Raw genomic sequence first — 17,018 nt, forward strand, 5'->3', positions numbered from 1 at the left:
TTTAACAGAGATTTATCACAAGATAGTGAATAGCTGAGCATCAACCATCCACCGGCCCTGAAGGTGGAAACCTGGACCGATATGTTCTAGTCCGGAGACTAAAGAACCATTTGAAGGGCTTAGTTTGAGGATGTTGTGCTCCATCTGATTCATACAACGGCTTGTTAGATCATTTTGCTTCAGAAGTAATCAATACACCAGAGCGTCTCTTCATCCTCTCGGCTCATTTGGCCCCTGTGACCTCGTGTTAAGGTCCTTCAATTCTCATGACCCCAACGATTATTCTTTTTTCTTGCTTTCATTAGTGGAGTTGATACATAAAGAAAGAAGGAAGGAAAGAGAAAACACCTTACCTCTACAAAATGGTGACGGGAAGTCCCACTGTGCTCCGCTGCCAGGTGAAACGATGCACGTGAGGATACTGTGTCCTTCCAGGACGAAGCCTGACTCACAGCTGTAGCGGATCTTGTCCCCCATGCTGTACCGCGAGCCATGGATGACTCCATTCGGGATGAGGCCGGGGGTGCCGCATGTGTGGCTGGGCAGGACTGCAACACAAAGATGAAAACAGAGAAAATAAATATGTTTTTATTATATCATATCAGCGCTCGGAAAATAACCATTTGACCGCTACAAAAAACAAAATGAAAAGGCTGAATTAATGAACTGAACAAAGAAGAACCGAGCAGCAATTAACGATTCAAAAACAGAAATCTTATCACATTTATAATAATGGCTGTTTTTGCAACAATAAATAAAGCAGGAGAGTGATCCCCCATACTTTGGCTTGTGACCCCTAAAAACAAGACCAGCATCGCTGGTTGCATACCAGCTATGTTCAATCAAATCTACCTTCAGTTTCACTGAATCATCAGAGTATTTTTAATGCTAGATACAACACCCCCCTCAGATTTATCTGGAGACCTGTTGGGGGTCCTGACCTCCAGGACGAGTCTCGGAGGTTCTGGTCTTTAACGTGATGACTCACACAACAAAATGTGTCAAATGTTTGTGAAACTATCAACACTGAGGTCCATTTGAATGGGACTCAATTCTCAAAAACTCCGAATCAAGCGAGCGACTGTGTGGTACTAGGATGTCTGGCCAACATTTGTTCCTCCAGTATGCATCTGTTGTTGCCAGCTCTTAGACGACACAAATCTGCAGTGGAAGCAGCTACAGGCACCTCGTGGTATAACTGGGCCAACATCAGTGTACGGCTGGAGCCAACACGCCGTGGCTCCACAGAAGGGGCATCGGCACCGTGGCTGTAGTACAACCTGGACGGACTCCACAGCATCTGACCCAGTGTACCCTGTGTGGTGTGTGTATTTGTATAACTGGAGCATGTTAACTTGCAGGGTGTGTTTACTGTGTGTATTCAAATGGCAAATTGTGTGTGTGTGTAAGTGTGTGTGTGTGCATGCACAGTGCTCGTGTGTCCACATGTAAGCAGCATTGAGTCAGTCAATCTGTGTGTTTGTGGATACTGTTCCAATTAAAGCCAAGCATGGTAATTAGACAAAGCTTCACCGGGAGACCCTGAGAACTAGGACAGACAGAACGAGGGAGGGCTGCTGGGCGAGGGGAGACAAAGGAGGGAGAGGAAGTGGAGAAAAACAGAAAGGAAAAGGAAGAGACGGACAGGAGAGAGGAGATGGAAGAGGGGGAGGGAGGGAGGAGGAGACAGGAAAGGGTAAAGACGGAGAGTCAGACAGTTAACAGGAAGGTGAACTAACTGCAGTGGGCCCTAAACATGTATAATTTACACTAATTGACTCATTATTTGGATTGTATGTAGTCATGCATCAGAGGAAGTTACTCACAGCCAGCTGACCGTGCCGTCCTCTGTGCAAACACGCCGCCCGCTTTTTAACAAGGTGAGACGCTCAACCAGATTCAAAGCCCGGACTGAGGCACAGAGTGAAGGAGGGCAGAAGGAAGGAGCGATGCAGAGGAGAGAGAAGGGAATGAAAGAAGTCGTGGCAGTCTGAGCCAAGTCGTTAGTCACACTTACGTGAGCGTACAGTCCTGGATCTGCCAGGAAGCCAGCTTGATACACAAAGATATTCCCTCGTTTGGACTGATGTCTGAAACCATCACGGTGCATCTTTGAAGGATAACTTGTTCACGAGGATCGTCAGCATCCAGATCAGTTCATACTCACAACAGCTACATGTACGCGGATTAGACTTTCACAATCTCAACGGATTCTTCTGATGCCAGATACAAAACTGCAGGGATTTCATATTCATATACATAATATATACACTGCTGTCAATGGCTTTACTACAGGATTTGATAGGCCTCGAGACCTGCATATGTTTTCCCCTTTTTGAGATTCATCCATTTTTAGGCATGTTTCAGAAATCTACTGTTGCTATAACCAGTAAATTCACTTGAGAATTACACACATTACCAATACCAACACCCAACGGGGAAGGCAGAGGCAGTGACTCATTCTGCACCATGCATCGGGCTGTTAATACGGACTGGTTCGGATACGATGCCTGTTAAAGTTACCAAACGAATAACAAATGAGGAAAAAATGATTTAGTTTAATCGAACAATACTTTCACAATCTTTTTAATTCAAGTGGAAATGTAATTAACTGGTTTTATTAAACTAGAAATAAATGAGCGTCTTACAAAAACAGATGGTGAGATATATTCTAACAGCACCAGATTGAATGCAAAGAAGAGCAAATAAAGGTAATAAAAGGTCTATGCTATGCAGTTACTGAGAGTAATGGCAGGTTGATTAGACAGATACTGTCACATTCCTCTTGGTGTAGTTTAGGGGCTATACTGTTGGTCTGTGGTTAATATGAAGCCTGTACTCACGCGAAACATTTTTTAAACACCAGCCTCAATAAATCAAAAAAGACATTAAAAAAACAATATTAAAAGTTAAATTAGTCTCTGTCTCAATCTAACCTCATTGCTGGCCGCTCGTCTAATGTTTGGAGCAAAGTTCATGAGATGGTGAGTTATTTTCACTACGATTCAGATTACTAATGATAGATTGCTTGTTTTATGTTGCCATCAATAATCAGTATTATCTGGGATTATGGCGACTGATTTACAAGGTAGATAGAGAGTAATACTGCATGTGTGCACAGTGCCTTGCCTTTGTCTGCCTTGTTTTAATCAGCACTATACAACCGTGTTTATCTGTAACCTCCTGTCAGGGAAAGTTCAAATTAGTCGCTTGCAATTGTATTCAGTAGCAAACTCACGTTGATTACTTAATATTGGATGACTCCTTTGTTTCTCGTTCTCTTCATAACAATTCCCTAGTTAAGGTCATTTGGGGTTATTTCACCAAAAACCATGCCGTATAATTCTGGACCAATCAGAATACAAAACATGGTGGGATGTGTCCAACGAACTGCTGTTTGCTCATTAAAAGCACTGAGGAGAATGCAGCCCTCGTTATCTCATTACAGCTGATTTTGTAGGAATTACATGTTCTAAAGAAAGAAGTATAACACATAATTTTCATATCACTGAAATTGTATGTTATCATGGATACAAAGAGACCAAACAGCGTCTACTGGAATCAAAAAGAGGTTGCTGCTGGGGCGGTGCTCAAAACAGGTATTAATCTGGCAAGTTAATTTGCAATTGTGTTTCTACATTACTAAAATATAACTTACTGATATGTTTCCTTTTAGCTCATTTTGGGATTCCCATTTCCCCTTCTTTACGTTCCACTGTTGTCACGGTGACTGTAGATTTCCACGTATTTGAACCACGTACCAGGCCCGGGAGCTATCTGTAAACCACTTAAATGTTCCAGTTTTCATGCTTGTTTTCAGGGTTGTTACACCTTACCCAATACAAAACATGAACATGTACGCGTCTGAATTCAACATTGACTTGTCAGCGTGTGTCAATCGTCAAAGCTTGCTTAGCTATCATGTCGAAGACAACGTCGGACTTTTTTAAAAGAGCTCCTTCGTAAAACACCTGGCAATAAAATGTGTTCTGCCCACACGGCAGGAGTCCATTTCCAGACGCTCACAGTGGAAATGCCAACATAAAAGATCATATTAAGATGTCCAGATAGTAATAAACAATAGTAGTCCTATGTGGCGTCATAAGCGCATACGTGTGTGTGTGTGTGTGTGTGTGTGTGTGTGTGTGTGTGTGTGTGTGTGTGTGTGTGTGTGTGTGTGTGTGTGTGCATGAATGTTCCGTACACTTAAAGGTTGGGCGTTTGGAAGTGTGGTCACGACAGCTGATCCTTCTTTTTCCACTTGCACCACCCACCATCAACTGAGTAACTTTCTACGTGTGTGTGTGTGTGTGTGTGTGTGTGTGTGTGTGTGTGTGTGTGTGTGTGTGTGTGTGTGTGTGAGAGAGAGAGCGTGTTGTTGTGTCTACTGCGAGTGACTGATGATGCCCCTCTGTTGCGGTTGTCCGGGCCTTCACAGCCTTAGGGTCAGTGTGTTGCTATGGTAACTCTCGGCCGGGGCAGCATTTTAATAGTGGTACAGAAGGGAGGGAACGGCAGGAAGGTGACGACATCACGGCTGAGCGGCACTGATGGTAACACTCATAGTGTGGGGTCAAAGGGACCGAGGGAAGAATGCAAAGTGGACAGAGAGGACAGAGAAAGAAAGACGAGGGGAAGGAAAACTTGCGTTAAGAGGAAAAGAAAGAATGAAGGATGACGGCAGTAAAAGATGAGAGCCAGAAGCAACGAGGAAGTGAGGGAGACAGGAAGGGTTGGATGGTGGAGGATAAAGGCTTTTGTTAAATTATGAATTAATTACTATCAGGGTCTTGCAGAAACCTTGTACATAGACAATCATATCATACTTTCTGTTTGATCTCCTCTAATTTCATATGCCCCCTCCCCCACCATTAGTCTCACTATTAATGTCACACAACAACAACAAGCTAGAGCAGGACCCGACTTAAAACACAACTCCACACTCCATATATAACAATGTCATCCTTTGTAAAGAGCTCAAACAGATGTGTGAATGAAGATCCAAGACATTGTCTTGTTGCTCACAACACAAACTAATTACACTCACTAACTCTTCCAACTTCTCTCTGTGGGAGATATCAAAGGTCAGGGCTGAAACAGCAACTGCTGAAAGGAAGTTTCCGAGGCCAGCTCCTCTGCACTACCTCTACGATGCCCGATCCTACACTATGAATACACAGTGACGCATATTAGCCAACCATCCACTAAAAATAGCAAAGCAACAGCTCTTTGAATCTGTTATTGATGCACTAAAGCAGTCGCTGCTGGATAAAAGCCAGCTGCCATAACCTCTTGCTTTCACCCTGTGCTGTAAATGCAGTGCATTAGGGACAGACACACCATAATTCCATTACAAACAGAAAATCTGACATCAAGTTACAGAATTACAAAGCCTCAGAGTAACGATTATAGATAATGTTTTTGCATGAGAATGAAATAAATAGAAAGGAAATTAGATCATATTCGCACATCACATATTTATTTGAAATAATAATGTGAGTGATGCAGTTTGTGCTGTCACTCCTTGAAAGCACATGTGGTGAGGATTGAAATGCCCTCATAATTACCTGACAGTAAAAAAAAAGACCAAAAAACAACTGGAGTGAACTATTTTTGTATCCACAGCATGTAACTTGCCACAAGCCAACGTTGGAACAGATGTTTTGTCAAATCTAGCTCCTCGTACCTGGCAAAAATCACAAATTTCTTGTTTGGTTTCCAGGGGGCTCTATAGCTAAAACCAAGCGAAACCAGAACAAATGTCAGACTGTGTGCACAAATTGCCAAACAGGGATTTGGACAGATGTTAGCATTTGAAGTCATCTTTCAGGGTGATTAAAACTTAGGCAGATTAGTTAACTTTTTTAAAACAAAAGTATTTCTAGAATCTATTGCAGCTTAAAGCAAAAAAAAAGCAGGTTGGTGAAATGCAAAGTTATGATCTCCATCCTCTAAACACAGTCGGTCGTTTTTGCACCGCAGACAGTAAACCGGAGTACGAAAAATAGATCGCCCATGTCTACTGAAACACAGTAGAGGATTGGTCCTTTTATAGCATAGTCTGTACATTCAACACCCAAGTAAGTGTTGGAAAGCTGCAAACAACATTATTTTACCCGCCCACCATCCACCATTTTCAGTCCGAACAAATCACTTCCCATCCACATCTTGACTCGGACTCTGAGTTCACACAGAATGCTTCTCTCAATGGGTGCAATCCATAATCCATTAACACCACGACTCAATTCCCTGACATGTATTAACAAATAGCATTTGCCATACTGCTTTAATCTGGAATTCTTGATGTAGAGTTGTTGCTGTTGGAAAGATGCCAAAGCCCCTGAGCTAAACGGACTCCCCAGCACCGCAAGTGCTCCCACGGTGTAAATGTATTAACAGCTTCACTGACACATTGCACATAATAACTCTAACCAAGCAAACATTAGTGGGACTCCTGGCCAACAGCAGCCGAGGGCCAATGCTGAATGGAGGACCCTCACCACCTGCTGTGCTCCCCTAGTTTTAATGTGTCAACAGCTAATGCGACACTTCCATCGGCACCGACTCATTAATCGAATACATTAAAGAGGTATTCCACCTTCTGAGCACACCTTTGGTCAAACCAAAAGACACCTCTAAATTGAATTTCACTAATTTTTTCTGGATGTGAGTAAGAGAAGAATTGATTTTTAAGGAAATCCCCATTTAAGGGAAGTTACCAAATAGGTTCACCGCCAGTTGAAGCATGAATACAAAGTAATCAAGGACAGATTTTCAGTGGGAATGCAGAGGTGGTGCTGCCAATGGTTTCCCTGTATATAATTCATGTTTAAAGAACCTACTTTGTAGTAGGTTATGGAAGTATACTGTGCCATTTTACTGCAAACTGTACCTTATAAATAGCAGTGTGATGTTGTAACATTTCCAATAGTACTGACCTTAACTGTCTGGCTAAAGTGATAAACATGCTTCCTACAGAATTTAGACAAGGGAACAGCGAGGGATGCCAACTATGACGAAGCTCAAACAAGCGCTGTGTGCTTGTTGTTCATTGGGTTCATATTCAAAGCAGCATGCGGCACTGTACGTCCCAATGATGTTACAAATCAGAGCTTTCATTCCTGCATTTATTGCTTTGGGACAGAGAGTTGTTTATTATCTCAAATAGTGACTGCACTGTCCAAGATAATGAGAACAACATATCTGAAATCTGCTTGACAATTTTGGATGTTGGGCTTTCCTTTTAAGTGTGCCAGCCAGTGATGTTCCCAACATCAATTCCCAACGATCACTAGTGAAGGAGGGCAATCAGAGTACAGGCTTCACTTTGTTCCACAACACAGAGAATAGCGTTGAATAAATGAATCAGACCTTGTAGAATCCCAACTTACATCGTAAACAACACCATTGGATTAGGACTCGAGTGTGTACAGGTATTACCAAATACCACTGCAATAGCAAAACTAATGGTATCTACACACGGCTCTGCAGCCTGCAGTCGTAAGCTGAAACCTTTTTAACTTAAAGAAGAAGAAAAAAAAACTCTTAAAAGTTGCATTTCTGTTCTGCTCCCTCCGAGTAAACGTATTAAAATATATTATCACTGCCTTCCCTATGTTCCCCCCGTGAAAATATATTAGCAGGGCAAGTGACATTTCCAGCAGCGCTTCTAATCAATCACCTGCTAAACAGAGTAATCACTGTAGCAGCTACACTCTGTTAACACTGGCTCTCCTTAGCCTTTCCAGCTCAGCTATGGGACCAAGAAATATTGGTTGTTAATATACAACATCCCCACGCTGTGACGGCCAGCACTATGAAGAATAACAGCCACATATTGACCAGGAATTAACCAACAGACATCGGGTACAAATCAAGGCCCACTGTAACATTCATCACTACAAGCAAACCCTGTTTCACCCCACATGATTCATTAACACATATCGAGTAAGTCTTAGGATACTCAAGCTATTTTTGCCAAAAGAATTGGTGAAGTTCCAACAAAGTTAATAGTGACATGGAGTTGTTATTGAATTTCTATAGTTGATGCTATTGTAACCGTTAAGTCCACCATTCTTCTGGGCTACTGAGAGCAATTAGATAGCAAATAATGATTCCCAACCTTTTCAGACATGGAGCACAGAGGTTTATCTCCGGGCAATAACAATATTGCAGCAAAGAGAATAATTACTTCAAGACAAAACCTGTTAAATTGAAGCTTGAGGGATTTGTGCTTGAGGCTTTTAAAACTGCTATCCTCCTCTTCTTCTTTCTGTCTCTCCCGAGAACAACGCTGCCACCTCAACCCTGCTCTCTCTTGCTCCTTGCTTTCCCTCCAGTCACAAGCTGGGGTGCTTCCCCCTACTCAATGGTAGTTTCCATCTCTTTAATATGACGACTTTGAGTGCTTCATTTTAATTATTGTGACCTCTCATCGCCGCTTCTTCTCAGGTTGATTGAGGTGTCATTGGTTCACCTCTTGGTTGAGAGCCATCTAAAGAAAACGTATAGAAGGCCAATATCTTCTGGCTGTGGAGATGCTGTGTCCATAACTGTCATTTTCTTTTGCAGTTAACTTAGCAGTTGCATCTGGGAGACACGAGGGCTATGCTGACCGAAGCATTTCTGGCTGAGAAAAAGCAGAGCTACTATAGCCTGGAGAGGAGATACGAGATGGTGCCACTTAATGTAGAGAATTATCTTATCCTTGGGTTACACTTACGGTGGAAAACAATCTGAAATGCACCAGCCTCTTAATACGAGGGTCTGGATAAAGATTCAGATCAATATAATAGCTCAAGGTTCTCAGCAGGAGGTTAGTGGTAGTGGGCTAAGAGCTGATAGAAGATGACCATAAACATGTTCAGGGCTCATAGTCGCCACGTAAGTGTAAGTGGATACATGTAGCCGAGATGACATGAGTTCACAAAAAGTGCCTCATGAGGTGTTCTGGGCCAAGGCTGACTTGAAGGAAACCTCGGGGCAATCCTGGTTCATGCTGGATAGTTTACGTTCCCCCGCTGGGAGCACTGGGGAATGAAGATGAACTAAAGACGTTGCTGAGGGACCGGCAGCACATTCATTTCCTTTTTTTAATAGATTAAAAATAGAACAGAGGAGAATACATGTGCATCAAAACCCTTAAGAATCAATTTGAAATGAATTCTTAATTTATTCAAAAATGTACTTTTCCTTCTTTTCTTATTTTTAAGGAGTAATTATCTCAATGTATCTCTAATGAATATTTTAATCCATGTACTGGAGTACTACAATCGATTGGAAGGATACTGTATACATTTCTAACACAATCAGCAGAGCTCTTGCTTTAACTACAACCAATGATGATAGCACTTCCATATAGTATGCCTTTCAATACGTTTTGATACGCAGTTTATTTGAGAGCATGTTAAAATGGCATGTCCAACAATAATAACGCAATGACACGTTTTGGGAAATGTGCTTCTGGCCAGTGGTTGCTATGGAAACAGTGACCTAGCTTAAGGCTATAAAGTGCTGCAGGGGACAAACAGAGTAAACATCAGTCAACCTCTGTATAACACAGAACACATCCACAGTTATTAGCTCATAAAAGGAACATCTGCACTATTCACATATAAAATGGAAATGTTTTGATCTGGGACAGTTCAGCCTAGATTTGTGCAACAAGCTTCCAATATGGTAATCTGGAGTCCCAAGACTTTAATCTGTGACACATCAGGGACAGTCTGTATTCTGAAGATCCAAAACATAATTTCAATATAGTACTCCGTAATGGGGAATGGCTCTACTTTTGGTTCATGTTTACTAATGGCTTTATGTTAGGTTTCCCCCCATTTTCTTCCAATCCCATTAAAGACATATTTTTCACTTTCCAGCCAAATTACAAAAATGTCAACGTGACACACCACAGCCTTATCGTGAAGTTGGAAAAGGTTATTATACCTGTTAATACATTAAAATAGAATATTGTACATTCACCTTGCAAAGTTGTAAAATAGTGACCTTTTGTGTAACATTTAAAATGAGATTTTCATCATTATAAATAGAGTTTATGCAGCCAAAAATAGCTTCATGACTAATTCATACTGTACTCCAGGCCTGAAATATCTTGTCACTGTAATATGAAAACAACCAGTGAAGCAGCAGTTTAATTACGCTGAAAAAAAAAATGCATTACTGAAATGAAAAATTATTAAAAGCACCCCAGAAATGAGACAGTCAGCAAACGTCAGTCAGTCATCCTTTAGTCCACCTGTCAGTATTTCTTTCTGCTTCCTTATCAATTTTCATAAGCCCTCTACAACAACGTGTGTGTGCGTGTGTGTGTGTGTGTGTGTGTGTGTGTGCCGTTTCTGGATCCCGATCAGGTAGCAGACTTCATTTAAGTTGATCACTAAGTTAATAAGTTACAGAGCAGACATGACAGAAACTAGAATTAAGCAGATCAGGGAAAGTTATCAGCACTGCAGGAAAGTGTGTATTGTGTTTTAGTCTATGTGTGTGTGTGTGTGTGTGTGTGTGTGTGTGTGTGTGTGTGTGTGTGTGTGTGTGTGTGTGTGTGTGTACGTTTGTGTTGTGTGATTGCAGGACAATGAAGTCCATCTATATCTATCTATATATCTATCTATCTAACTATGTCTGTCTGTCTGTCTGAATGCTAAGAATAAAATTGAACAAAACAAAAACAGTGTTTATCGCTCAGACTCATACACACACATGCACGCAAACACACACACACACTTACACACACACACACACACACACACACACACACACACACACACACACACACAGTGTAATGCATCTTCATTTAGTCCCGCTGTCCTTTGGGCACATTTACATCTGTCAACTCACTCTACAGAGAGGATGGATGGGGTTGTGTGTGTGTGTGTATTTGTGTGTATGTGTTTCTTCACGCTGTTTATGTGAATCGATTTGTCTTCCTGTGTATGAATTGTGCATTTATCTTGTATATCTTTAAGTCTGTTTTATGTCTTCTGGTATGTGCATGTGAGCATATGCATATTTGTGTCTGTCACTGTCTTTGTATACACACAGTTAAGTGTGTGTCTGTGTGTGTGTGTGTGTGTGTGTGTGTGTGTGTGTGTGTGTGTGTGTGTGCGCAAAACAATTTCTTGGTAGGTGACAGTTCATGGTCCCCTGGGCAGCACGGAATTGTGGGTAAACTCGATGTCACAACTATTCCCATATATCATCAGACTGACACAAAGATGCACACACACACACACACACACACACACACACACACACCTACACTAACACATAATAGTCTGGTCCCAGTTTTTAAGGGAAAGACGTTCACAGCTCGTTGGGGAAACCAGGCGGTATAAATGTAAAATGTAAAATCACGTGTCTCTAAATTGCTGCATCTTTTCTCCACTTTATAGTGTTTATAAGTAATGTGCTGCTGGCTGAAATGCAGAACATATATTGTTATCCAACAAAGAATCTCATTACAACAATTTTGCATCAACAGGACTTTGCATGGGAGACTTAAAGCCACAGAAGAGGAGGTCTATTGTTCCCGCTGTCTGCAGGATGACGTCAGGGAACATTATCTGAAGGTCAGTTTTGGGGGCTCAACCATTCTTCTTTTCACAGCAGTGGGTTGTAACAGAATAAAAGAAACATTTTGATAATGGTTAAAAATGCCATGTCATTATGCCTTACGCCTACCCGTCCTTTCTTATCACTGCATTTCCACAGAATGTCAGGGGAATGCAGCAACTTTGTTCAGGTTTGTGACGGTGAAGAATCAAAGCATGGCAAAATGATTCACTCTTCAGAAACTGCACCAGGAAAACAATAAGAAAAAGTAAAGATTTGACTAAACAGTCCACATAACCTCCAACTAGATGTGTAACACTCCTAATCCTACACGTTCCTGTTAAAAACAACATGACCCTTGTTCCTTCCTTTGGATCAATCAATGGACAGACTTGCACTCATGTGAAATTACATGTGTGAAATGTTCAGCAGTAAATATGCTTACAAGGCAAGAAAGTGTTGTGGAAAAATGAATCTGCCCAATAAAGATCAACAACCAGGATCAGCTTTTTCTCCGAGGTTTATTCCACTAAGTATTCTCATCTGCAGAGGAGGTTCTGGTCACTCCTGCCTTCTGATGCAACGGTTCAGAATCAGCAGGAACGACCCTGAGTCTAACAACAGTCTCCCTTTTAAGGAGGAGGAACCAAAGGACGGATCATGTCCTATCTTACAAAGACAAGATGTACAGGCAAGGTCAAGATTTACAGAACACAGGCGTCATAGTCCTGAAATTATCTTATGTCAATGTGGCACTCATGTTCATATCATCTACAAACAGGCATTCATTTTCGTCATAGCATAACAGTCAGATGAGGAGATGCGGATCGACGTCTGGCCTGACAAATATTCTGATTATAAAGTACAAACATCCAAAATTCCCATTACAAAAGCAGGGATGGATAGACATAATTGAGATAACACTGCTTCCTAATAGATCAATCACTGATGTCACGGCATCCAAATTCAGAGGAATTCACATGATTCAGTGTGACATCAATCAAATCAACAAAGGAGGAGGACAGGCAGACAGACACTATCTCACCTCTCCAAAATGTGTCTTCGGATATTGGCATCTGGGTACTTGGAATAAATGTACGATCCCTCACGTATAAAAAAAACCCAAACCAAACCAATGTCTCTGCAACATTCATTCACATGCTGTCCCTGGATGTTGAGCTCCGCTGCAATTCCCTATGTGTAATATTGCCTTATTTATCACTGTTTTCCAGCAGTCATTCTGTCACTCAAGCATCACTGCCACAGCGGGAGCCCCGTTGTTTTCTGTTCTGCTTGGTTGAAAGCTGCTGCTGATACTAACTCAACACTTCCCGCTACTTTCACATTTTTGTTGTTACACAGTAAATGTGAAGGCAGCGGTGAGCCGTGTGAACTTCTTCCCAGAGTGTTGACAATGACATCGAGGTTAGGAAGTCGTTGGGAAGAGGGTTTGAAATAGCAACGGCAAATAACAACGCATTGAGGACTGATGTTACATTTTATGAATAACAATGAATTTTTAACTGGCACGAAATGCACTCAAAGTTTTGAAAAAAATTCCACAGGGGAAAAACAGAGGAGTTTGGTTTAGGTTTGCAAACAAAAAGAAAGAAACAGCCTCACATGCAGTTGAAGTGGTTTATTAAGAGACACAGACAGTTGGGCAGGGTTTCATTTCTCCACAATATCAGTAAACCTTATTTGAGTTCTACTAATGATTGTGAGCTTTTTTATTGGCACTCAACTGCTCTCCCCATGGAAAAAACTGAGCCGGTGGCTCGCAGCTAACAGTGGCTTGCAGCTAACGGTGGCTTGCAGCTAACAGTGGCTTGCAGCTAATGGTGGCTTGCAGCTAACGGTTCTAACTGCACTGGCAGTGCAAACGTCTGAGGAGCAACTTCAATCTCAGGTAGACAAACTACACTATAACGTAGCAAATAGTTGTTTGCTGCTATATTGATGCTGAGAAAAATGTAATTTAGCACCTTCCTAATAACTTTAAAAGCATGTTGTTTAAGGCTTAACATAAAAACAACCCCAAAACCCCTGACTCCATGTAGATGTTAGCTAGTGAATCACATTACAAATATCACATATTAGGAAATGAAAGTAGAAACTAAGATCAGTCTGATAAATCCGTGAGCCCACACAACCAGAAAATCTTGACTAATGACCGTGCCTCTGATTGAAATGTCTCTGTAGATGAGAATGTAAGTATAGGTGTAAAGCCCAATAATCCCATTAAGCAGTGTCAAGCCCCCTTTGTCAAGGGCAAATGTCTTGCAGGTTTTGGGAAGTTAATGAGCCGCATTTTGTATGTGAGACTCATTAACTATCTAGGAAGAACTGTAGCTGAAGGACACAGGAGCCTTGTAGCGCCGGGTCTAACGCTGGGGTTTCAGGCCTACCACAGGGGTTCACTTCTAAACGGGGTGGATCGAGGCTACCTTCCACATGAAAGACGGTCTCTAAATCACGGCAGTTAAAACTTAAGACCATCTTGAAATTGGATCACACCAGATGCAACGCCCGCCACTTCCAGCATGCACTGCTCGGACCACATCTTTCAACGCGGCCTTCATTGGGATCTCACTCACACACCTCCACACTGCATCTTGTACAGTTGTGTCCACAGACAGACAGGCAGAGATAGAAACACCTGACGATGCACTCATAAGTGCTTCTGTGTCTCCAGGACCACATGTTGCCTGGATGACACAAACAGAACAGGAAAACCATAAAGCACCTTTGTCCTTGTGGCTGTCTCTTTAAATCCCAAATATTAAGGAAATGCTCTAAAAAAAAAATGAAGAAAGAAGAAAATTAAAGTTTCAATTCCAACAAGCAGCAGTAAGAGTGAGCGCCTCTGGGTTCTCCTGTTAAATTACAGTGCAATGAAATGATTGCTGATGTTGCTGTGGACCTGCTTTTCAGGCTCTTTGTAAATTCATCCAAAATTAACCATAAGATTTTGCTTCCACACTAAATGACTTTGCAGCGAAGCACAAACTTAATATATATAAAATAACAAACCACGGGGCCAAAACGCGTCCTGGCCAGACATTAGACACGGTTCCTCTCCAGCACTTCTTAGAGAGGCAATCCAGCAGCTTTATGATGTAGATGGGCAACACTCCCAGCTACGAGTAGAACGCTGCCTAAGACACAACATATAAAATCAAGTTTATTGGTCTTGATCTTTGACCCTGGTTCTGCTCTGAGCTGCTTCGCAAATGCCGGGAAGGAACTTTGATGTCGCTGCCAGACCTACTGCTATGTGTGTGTGTGTGTGTGTGTGTGTGTGTGTGTGTGTGTGTGTGTTCTCACATAGCTGATCCCCCAGCTTTCCTGTTCTCTCTGCCCACCTGTCTGAGTGCGTATGTGCGTTCCTCTGTGGGTGTTAACCATAAAAACAATGTAAGCCCTGTTAAACCTTCCCATATTTCAACTCTAACACTCTCATCTCGGCTCAGTTTGGGTTTCAATCGGTGTGTGTGGGAGAGAGATAAAGTAAGATATAGAAATATCATGTAGGCCTGTGTACACCATCGTGTGTGTGTGTCTGTGTGTGTGTGTGTGAGAAACTTTGTCTGTTTGTGTTTGCATATTTGAATCAGCGTGAGTTTATGGGTGTTTCATGTGTTCTGGATCAATACGTGAGTGTTTGGGGAAATAAACAGCCCTTTAGGGCTTCGTTTGGGATGCTTGAACACACACATGCTGTACACACACATGCACACACAAAGGGAAACAAACACACATGAAGTAAGCCGTCTGTGCTTTGGTGCTACGACGCATTTTCAAGATAAATGGGCAACTGTGGGGAAGGGTGTATTTGTGTCTTAGATAAGCTCACAGTCTTTACTGAGTGTGTTTTATAGATGCATATTTGACTACCTAGAGTCTAACACACACACACACACACACTGATGTAATAAAGAAGGCCCCTGTGTCCCAGATTTTCAGATTGACTCATGGTGCTCATGATTGCAACCCAGAAACAACAGAAATGTGGCAGGAAGATAAACCAACAAGCCGCAGCCTTGTATTCACTTCTGAAGAACATAAAGATCATTTTACTCACATTCACCTCGCCGACAGTCTCGACAGGACAGCACTGCACCGCTGCTCCACACAAGTGCTTCATCAACAGCCCCTCAAGTGTGCCCACTTCTGATTTCAAGTCATTATAAGACTTGTCTTAACAACAACCGATGGCTAAAAACTCAGTGATTATGTGCTCAAGCAAAACTCCTCCTAATAGTCTCTCTCCAGGAGTTTTAATCATTGAAATAAGTTGAATTAAACTCATCACGTGCATCGGCCTCATTGATGCAGGTTCCACGGGCCTTATAGAGAGATGGGCATGACATTGCAGAACGGGCCGCTGGTCGGGTTCCAACCTGTGGTCTCTGTGGTCTCTGGGCTCAGCCTCGGTGGGGCGCCGACTCTACCACTGAGCCATCCCGGCACCCCGGAGGTATAATACTTACAGATAATATACTTAGTTAATAGTTATTAAAGCCACGGATCATATGGTCAATTACAGTGTAAATGTATAGAAAATAGCTCTGGCAGCGCTGTATGATTACAATAGAAATATGGTAATAAAGTCAATGAGTGGCTAAAAAAATGACCATTAAAACAACAAACAGCATGATGGAGACTCCATGGGTGTGTCGCAACTATAAAAATATTTTTTAATATTTGAATATATTGTGGTTTTTGAAGGATTCAGAGCTTCAGCACACAGTGAAGGGTGAGAATCCCCATTAACTGCTTTAAATGCATGAGCGGTGTGTGATGCAGCGTGTCAGCCTTAATGCTACAGGAAGCATGTAGCAGCCTTCAAAGTTGCCTGTTGGAAACACACTGACCCACCAAACCACCATCAGCCAGCAGGCCACATGTTAAGCATCGCCCGGCCTGCACTGACCACTACATGTGTCATATGACTGCTCTGTTTCCCAGGACTCAAGCGATTGGAGGGACATTTCATGATTCTCCTTTTGTTTAACTCAGACTGCCGAAAAGTTCCAATTCCAGCATTGGTCAAACTTTTTGAATGTATTTTGCACCCAAGGAGTACAGGATAAGTTATTGAACTGTCCATTTTTTTTATAAAGGCATGTGAGTACTGGCATATGATGAATGTGGAATGATATAAAACGTGGTAAAATGAAAATATATTCTACAGTTCATTATCTGAGACTATTAATCATCTCTACAACGGTACAGCCATGTGAATGCATTTCACATCATAAAACCAAGATCAGTGTGTATCAGTATGAACCCGGTGTGTGTGTGTCTGTGTGTGTGTGTGTGTGTGTGTGTGTGTGTGTGTGTGTGTCTCTGCGTGTGTGTGTGTCTCTGTGTCTGCGTCTGTGTGTGTGTCTGTCTGTCTGTGTGTCTGTGTGTGTGTGTGTCTGTCTGTGTGTGTGTCTGTGTGT

At 42.0% G+C, this 17,018-nt stretch overlaps 1 protein-coding gene across 1 annotated transcript in view; it reads right to left on the reverse strand.

The window, feature by feature from the left end:
- Positions 1–17,018, reverse strand: part of LOC311019224 (CUB and sushi domain-containing protein 1-like) — a gene marked incomplete at both ends in the record, with an annotated part of 320,797 nt that overhangs the window by 148,475 nt on the left and 155,304 nt on the right. Inside the window, one exon of the mRNA XM_084018496.1 lies at positions 354–548. Coding sequence (XP_083874622.1) covers positions 354–548 — 195 coding nt within the window. The remainder of the gene's footprint in view (positions 1–353; positions 549–17,018) is intronic.

The sequence above is a fragment of the Eutrigla gurnardus genome (assembly GCF_963514095.1).
Source record: "Eutrigla gurnardus genome assembly, chromosome: 1".
NCBI classification, from domain to species: Eukaryota; Metazoa; Chordata; class Actinopteri; order Perciformes; family Triglidae; genus Eutrigla; species Eutrigla gurnardus.